This window comes from Oncorhynchus kisutch, linkage group LG3 (assembly GCF_002021735.2).
Source record: "Oncorhynchus kisutch isolate 150728-3 linkage group LG3, Okis_V2, whole genome shotgun sequence".
NCBI lineage: Eukaryota > Metazoa > Chordata > Actinopteri > Salmoniformes > Salmonidae > Oncorhynchus > Oncorhynchus kisutch.
In genome coordinates, this window is record NC_034176.2 from 71,814,078 (window position 1) to 71,822,189 (window position 8,112).

The 8,112-nt window shown below is 39.8% G+C and overlaps 1 protein-coding gene across 5 annotated transcripts; it reads right to left on the reverse strand.

The window, feature by feature from the left end:
• Positions 1 to 1,789: 1,789 nt before the first annotated feature.
• On the reverse strand, positions 1,790 to 5,736 carry LOC109873175 (calcitonin-1-like). Of its 5 annotated transcripts, none has more exons than XM_031813581.1 (5): positions 5,025 to 5,217; positions 4,808 to 4,901; positions 3,970 to 4,104; positions 2,140 to 2,340; positions 1,790 to 1,872 (listed from the first exon to the last, which is right to left on the reverse strand). In XM_031813581.1, exons 1-4 carry the CDS (start codon positions 5,026 to 5,028, stop codon positions 2,166 to 2,168), a joined length of 408 nt encoding a protein of 135 aa, XP_031669441.1. In that variant the 5' UTR covers positions 5,029 to 5,217; the 3' UTR covers positions 1,790 to 1,872; positions 2,140 to 2,165. The 5 variants fall into 5 exon arrangements, with proteins under 5 accessions (XP_031669441.1, XP_031669450.1, XP_020320358.1 ...); XM_031813590.1 differs by having other exon boundaries at positions 2,140 to 2,337; positions 5,025 to 5,215; XM_020464769.2 differs by lacking the exons at positions 1,790 to 1,872; positions 2,140 to 2,340; positions 5,025 to 5,217 and adding exons at positions 2,685 to 3,262; positions 5,613 to 5,736.
• Positions 5,737 to 8,112: the final 2,376 nt, after the last annotated feature.

Here is an 8,112-nt window from a genome sequence, read left to right on the forward strand (position 1 = left end):
AGAATATTTGGGATGTAATGTGGAACACTGCATTGTGATCAAGGCTATGTTGATGATCTGAGCATATACAGCATGATACGTTGGAAATTAAGATGTTAATTAAGTGTCATGTACCATAATAAACTAATCATGTTGGAAATGTTAAGTCATGTACCATAATAAACTAATCATGTTGGAAATGTTAAGTCATGTACCACAATAAACTAATCATGTTGGAAATGTTAAGTCATGTACCATAATAAACTAATCAAGTTGGACATGTTAAGTCATGTACCATAATAAACTAATCATGTTGGAAATGTTAAGTCATGTACCATAATACACTAATCATGTTGGAAATGTTAAGTCATGTACCATAATAAACTAATCATGTTGGAAATGTTAAGTCATGTACCATAATATACTAATCATGTTGGAAATGTTAAATGTCGTGTACCATCAGCTCTGTCTGCTCTTTACGATTAAAATCCCCTAGAGTTGATTGACACATCCATGCATCACAAGGTGACATCATTTGAATATTGAATATCTAAGGGAAAGTGTGTTTATGCTAGAGATGTCTTGTAGTGGTTGTAGCTCAATCCCCTCTTTCCGCTGATATAAAGGTTACGCCTATTCCATAAAATGGGGCTTATGAAAGCAATCTTTTCTACACGAGAGGATCCAGACACGAAAATCATATGTAAAACCTGAACATTTGAGCTACAAACTAATAAGTCACCACCATCGAAAGACACACATTACAGGGTTCATAGCCAGAATCGACTGTTTGGCTCTACGACATCCACAAGCTGAACTCTCTGTCGCAAACGTCCTCATTTCGAAGAGGTCTTCTCAAAAAACTGACTGTCTCGACTGAACAGTCAGAGCTACAAACTAAACACGAAGGTGTCGGTTGTTCTGCTCTAAGACACACACAAGCTTCAGGGGAGTAGTCTGAAAGTAACCCAATACCGGGTTGTAAAAACAGCAAAATGTGCCACTATTAACATGACCAGATTGCCAGATATAGGACAGTCACTTCAAAACCTTATTCCTTATTATTTATTTTTGACTGTCTGTTTTGTCATATACAAACGTGGTCTTTAATGTGTTTCTATGGGCTATAGCATTAAAGACTAAATTCAATATTTCATCAAATCATTTTTTTATGTATATATATTTTTTTGATATCTACAGAATCCTAACCTTCTAAATCAAATGGCTAAATGATCCATTTTATGACCATCTTAAAACAATTCCATATGTTAGCTTAGTAGATATTGTGATCTAAAGGCTTAGATAGATCATTGCAGAATAAAACAAGTACACCGACCCATATGTATCTAAAATACATTTTAATCTTGCTTAGATTCACAATTGTTACAATATTTATATTCTTCAATCGTTTTCCTTTCACTCTTCAAACATACTGTACAATTAATGAAATGTGAAGAAGTGGTCTACATCAAGGCACAAGACACAGCCATGGTCAAGGAAGCTTGTGGGGGCGGAGCTTGATGTAGTCTCCGCCCCCCTGCAGTGTGCTGCTGACACAGGAGAGAGGAGGGGTGGGGACTCAGGATCAAACTGCACAGGTGCTCTAAGCCAAAACGGGACAGAACCAACTGGCTTGTACAGGGTAAAGATCTGGTGAAAATAGACATAACAGACGTTTGTTCTTTATTTTTTGCTGTAATGTTTTCTAGGTTGTATTTCCTCATGGTCATAGAGCAAATGAATATCGGTAACACAGAGTATGCAAGAGGTATGCAGGAAATCAGTCCTGTGTTTGAAGGCTGTTTTTTTAAAACAGTGAAGAGTTGTCATTTCTAGATGTCTGTAGTTGGTTCAGGACAGGATGTATTGTTGTCTCACTTAAGGACTCATACTCTGCAGGGAGAGAAAATGGAAGGAAATGACTGGTTATCCTCCTTTCTACTGAACTCAAACTCCCAACTTGTATTCATCCATAAGACATAGACCAAATTTGAAGGCCGGCAAAGTTACAAAGAGACTGTCTGAAGAGTACTGAAATAGAATAGATGTTGAAAGACAGAGGCTGGGGAAAGAGCATTAGAGATACAGTAGAGACAGACAGAGGTTGACAGTTAGAGGCACAGCATTGGGAAGAGAGAGGAGTGTAGAATGTTGTTATACCAAATCCCTGAGGACTGTTAACACATTCACATTGGTGCTGTCTTGGGGGTGTCTCTCCTTCTTCGTCCGAACGCCTTGGCGCCCACGTTGGTGGGGACGAAGTTACTGTTGCCCATTCCTCCTGATCTGTTCAGGAAGTCAGCCAGGCGGTGGGTGACACATGTGGCAGTATTACACGCACGCTTCTGTGCTGTAACGCTGCTTTTAGGAAGAGAAAGGACTGGTCATACAAACCTCTACTAAATTCAGGATTTATTACAAAGATACAAAATGTATGAATTACAATAAAAATAACAAAGGTAATAAATTACTGTTTTCTGGAGAAAATGTATAAAATATATCATCAAATTGAAAATAAAGACATTCAGAGATCTAAACGATGAGATTCAGCTCAAATGAGTTATTCAACTTACCTCAAATGCACTGTGAATTTACGTTTACATAGCATATACACTTGGGCTTCACCATTATTGTTTAAACTGTTGTGAACTATTAAAGATGTTAAAAGGCTTTGTTTCACTTGAATAATTAAGATGGAAAATATGTTCTGGTATAAAAAAAAAGTTTATTAAACAAGAACCCTAGTCACAGTTGAAAGAAGCATTGATTAAGAATTTTGGTTTTGATTAAGACTTTGTATATATTGTAAATTATCTGTATAGTAAAGGGATATCATACACCTTAAGATAGGGAAGTGCTACTAAATCCTTATTCACTTTCTAAATCTAAAGGATTGGACTCTGCTTTGTACTTATATATTTTATTCTCTGTCAAAAAGGGGGATTTTAACTAAAGAAAAAGAGAGCAGGGACATTGCGGGACATCAAGGTTTCTCTGCAGTCGGTCAAGCAAGATTCACATGCATCAGCAATCATCAGGCTAGGCTGGAACAGAGGGGTCAGGTTAGCTAGGGCTGATGGAGGGGAGGACCGCTCAGATTCCATCATATGAGTCTCCATAGCTTGCATAGCGGTTGCTCTCAGGCAAGCTGCGTTTCTTGCCAGGCGTGCCACTTCCCGTGTTGGTGCGGGGGTACGTCTGCAATTTATGCAGCTCTTGGGACAGTTTGCCCAGCACACAGGTGCTGAGGTTGGAGCAACGCTTGGACATGGGTCTATCCAGGCTGTTAGAGAGAGAGACAACATGCAGAAACAGGCTCATAGTAACCATGGCATGCAGATGCATCCTGCTGTTATCCACATGCTACAGTAATAACACTGTATTCCAACATCATGCATTTCAAAGTCAATTTTTACTTGCATTTATATAAAAAAAATACAGTTTAAAGTCATGCTATCAAGTCCAACACAGGCAATTAAATAGTCTATAGCTATAATGACCTCAGTTACTTAGGCTCATGCGGCAATCCTGTTAATAGCATCGTAGTTAAATTATAACAAACTGCTGTCATGCATCTCATTTCTCTTGCACTAATTCCCATGCTTTCTTCCATTCTTTAGGGTTTTTTATCATTTAGCATTCCTCAACAGGCTTTCTCATAAACAATGCTTAAATAATGAATACATTAAAATGAAGTGTTCCAAAAACCCATGCATAGATAAACACAGAGAACATATGCTTTAACTCTAGATCTCCCTGTTGATGGTTGGGCGATGTCCATACCTCTGTCTTTAATAAATACCCATAGCTCTGACTGCTACAGGAGGCAGCAAAAGACTGGCCACATATTCATAAGACATTTGGGGTTATATGTTTTCTTGAATAATAGGAACATGTGTGATCCATATAGTATACACCAAGTAAACCTAGATAAAATGAAAATGAATGTTGTTAAAAACAAGTTGTGGAGATGAGAAGATCTGTACCTACCTATTTCCTTCATTGGCTTGTTGCTCCAGTTCCTCTGATGTCATTTTAACAAACTCCTTGACGATGGCGTTGAGTAGCCTTCGGGCTTCATAGTCAGTTAGCGTGACTTGGTCTGTTATAGACTCTAAACCAGTTCTGAAAACACATTGACGATTAGGTTGATCAGACTGGAACTGCACCAGCACGTAGGTTATGTGAGTTTGCTCCAGCTAAAAGCCATTGACTCCTGCTTTAAGGGACACGAGCCAAACTCAAAACAATATTCTAAAAGTGTTCCTTTTAGAAAGCTGACAGGTAGCCAACTTAGAGCTTTATGACTAAATCAATATTGTAGTAAGAACGGTGACCAGGGTCTCTCTATCCGGAATATTGAACACTCATGCATTCTACAACCACTTGGAAATATTCTACATGCAATAGCAATCATCTTAGCCTATTGCTGTGGCATTAAGTTGGATTGTTTCCAAATGGATAGAAGTGGTTAGGAGGTTATACATAGAATGGCTTTATGAGTCACCGGATTGATTAGTTTACGATATCGTAATCCAATTGGATCATTTTACTGAAAAAAGGGCATTTAATGTAACGTAATGTATGGATTTCTGTAATCACATCATGTTATCTGAAAACAAAAGAATTTAAATTAGCATGCATAAGATATATGTGGCTGCCAAGACATATGAAATAACAACAATTACTATTAGAAAGCTGGAAGTATCCCAATGGATCAATGGTGTTTCCTTTTGGGATTACTACAAATGAACATCTCTGTAGTCTATACATACATTTCAGTGACTGACTGGACATTACAGTGTATATAACGTGCTTTGATCCTCACCTGGCTGGAGCTGCATGTGAGCTGTACATCTGACAAATGACCAGGAAACAGGCAATGAGGAGGGCAGAGAGCTTCATCATAACCATGGTCCCTGCTGTAAAACACATTACATCCACAACCACAGAAACTTGGCTTTAAAAACATTCACATTCCTCTCAAAGCAGAATAGGACAAGCATTTAATTCGGATCAAAACAAACATCTTTGTTTGTCCCTACACATGACTTATCGCATGTAAGCTCCATCCATCTCAGTTCAGTTGCTCACTATTCTACTGGGAGTGAAGAAGCTCCCCATCTCACTCTCCCTGTCCCAAAGAATTCTCTTCCCTTCTGCGATGAGACAGTCCTACCAAAGTCCCTAGTACCCTGCTATCAGAGTGAGCCATCTAGTCTCAGTGCTCCCCTCTAACTGAAGAGAAGAGCTGGGCTTGGAGACGCAGTAACAGACATTGAGGAAGGCATTAGTGATACTATCTAGATTATGAGTTGGAGCCCCAGCCAGCCAGCCAGCGGCTCCCACAGGAGCCCATGCATTAGTGGAATGAGCTGTAGTCTAAACCCAGCCCCCCTCTCACAATCACCTCATCTACCCTTGAAAAGCCATCTGAACTGCATTTCTCAACAGCATCTCACACCGGGTCAATGGCCTAGGCAAAGTTTACGCTATCTCATTCTGTCCCCCCTATCATCACTGGAACATTCTGAAGAATTAGCACAATATCTAATAGCCACAGAAATGACATCCCATCCATGCTAGCCCAATGCATCGTGTACACAGAAAATTGGTTTAAATTCTCTACTTACTGTGATTGGTTGTTTTCTTGGACGAACAATGGAATGAGTTGAGGTACTTCAAGTTTTAGACCAACTTGTGAATCTGTTGCACCCTGCTACAATGTCCTGTCTTATATATCTACCACTTGGGTTTCTGTACTGACTAAGTAGTTGTTTAATGATCTAATTTTAGCCAATCAGATTGTTCAGCCCCATCCACTAGCCAATCAGGTATCGTCCAGCGGTTACGACAAACCAGTAAAGACAATAGAACACAAATTACGTAATTGTTCTGTCACAAAATGCTCCATTCACAAAAATCTGCTAGTCATTTGCACCATTTGATATCACAACTTGCATTGAGGACCGGGCCAGATCAGACTGGCAGATACAGAAATCATCCTAAAATCGTTCTATATATTTTAAAGGTCCCAACAATGTTACATTGTGTTGTGTTTTTGAAGAATCAAGAGAATAATACATCCTCATTGGCCTTGCTGGCAGAGCCACCTACTGTACAAACAGGCACACAGCAGCTCTCCGACTCTTGAGACATTTTTTTGTGTACTACACCGTGCTTTGTTTTCCCAACTCCGGTCCTCCAGTTACCAAACAGCACACATTTTTGTTGTAGCCCCGGACAAAAACAGGTGTGCTTGTCCTGGGCCACAACAAAAAATATCTACTGTTGGGGGTACTCAAGGACAGCAGATGGGAAACGCTGTACTACAGAATTATCAGGCCACAATCATGTGTTGTTATATTAATGTAAAATATACATGTTTGGGTTATTTGATAACAACTGTTATAATATTTTAATTGATGATATTGAAACATAATTGTTGAGTTGGTCAAGCTGCTTAATTTTGATTGCCATAATGACCAGATTATCAGAATATACAGCATGCTTAGGACTTTTCTACAACCAAAAATGGACGACATGTGTAACTTTTTAGACGTAATAAATTCAAAGATGTTGGCAGTTTAAAATAGCTCTGTGAAATGATTGGACATTAGTCTTGTGGTAGTTTTGGAACAATGACATAGTTAATACATCATATACCATAATCAATTCCCATCCCCTTCCCCATACAGCACACTACTGACTCCTCTGTGAACTGCTCTTTTCAGGGAATCGATGGTGTGGCTGACAATTGTCGGCCCAATTTCTCAGACCTAATTACAGAGCTGTTGGTCTCTGGGCATCATCTTGTTCCCCTTACTTTACATTATTGGGTAAGGTATCGTAAAGCATCCTGCCCAAGAGTCTTCTTTTGCGTCACGGAGGAACCCCATTAGTGTGGATGAGGCTTTTAGGACTATTGAACAGAGTGCAAGGCCTATGACGGAACCACAAAATCAGGGAAATTGGACAGAGCCAGGGTCCTCCCCCCTCGGTGCTCCCGGAGACGTCGGAAACCGAGGCTGTGTAGGCGTACAGGCTTGCCTGTATTGCCACTTCCGAATAAAGGCCTAACTATATGTGAACAGATGTAGCATGACCAAATATCTATGGGTCATCTCAGTCCCTACCTCAACTTTCTGTTCCCTGTTTCTAACTTTCAATTCAATACAGTAACCTTTCCAATCTATTTTGGTCAGAGTATCTCACGGTGCATCAACCTGGTGTAAGTTATATCAGGAGACAGATAATCATTGTCTATCGAAACAGAGAGGGAGGGAACACTGACATGTGACATGATGCACTGTACTGTATATAAGGTTGGTTGTATCTATTGAAAGGGTGTTGAGATGACAGAAACACACATTCATTACACCTCCCAAATCAATACCACACTATGGTATTGGAATACAATATCAATGCCAAAATAGGAAAGATCATGTCAATGTCAAAGAATGAGACTGTATCATACGTGTCTGAATGCAAACATTAATGGCACTCAATACATGCTGTATGGCAGGCTAAGCATATCCTACACAAAGTAGGGAATTGACAATGTTTGATTACATGGAATAAAGACTGGAGACTGACACAAGCTTCCGCCACTTGATGCTCTCCATGGATAGGTTTGACCACCTGGAGACTGTGGTGACACAGGGATTACAGACTTAAACATGTACACTTGACCTGGCTGTCCTGTCAGGGCTTCGCTAGGGAATTGGATGGATGTTATTTAGAATCCACTTTGAAATGGAACTTACCTCATCTCTGGTGGAAACAGGAAAGTTTGCACTGTGCATTCTTGCTGGGACATTTAAGGAAATGAGATGTAATCACAGAGCCTAGGTTACCCATCAATCAGAGCTCCTCTGTTCTGTGTGATCACACTGCAGGATGCAGCCACGACCTGGCCTGGCCATGGCAGCTCTCTCTCTTTCTGCATGGGGCTGGTGAGACTCTCTTCTCCTGTGGCATAATGAGGAGAACCGAGTTAAACGCCTGTGCTAAAATTATACTTGTGAGAACCAAACAGCAGCTTATGATATTTGTATTAATATTTAGATTTATGAAATTACATTATTGTTTGTGTCATTGTGAGTCATGGGTACATAGTCCTATGGGAGTAGC

What these genes read in the sequence shown, in the direction of transcription:
- LOC109873175 (XM_020464761.2), bottom strand. Translation starts at nt 4,914, where the DNA reads ATGTGTTTTACAGCAGGGACCATGGTTATGATGAAGCTCTCTGCCCTC. An exon ending in TCACATGCAGCTCCAGCCAG is followed by an intron (nt 4,105 to 4,807) that starts GTGAGGATCAAA and finishes ATGTGTTTTCAG; the next exon opens with AACTGGTTTAGAGTCTATAA. An exon ending in CAAGCCAATGAAGGAAATAG is followed by an intron (nt 3,263 to 3,969) that starts GTAGGTACAGAT and finishes TCTCTCTAACAG; the next exon opens with CCTGGATAGACCCATGTCCA.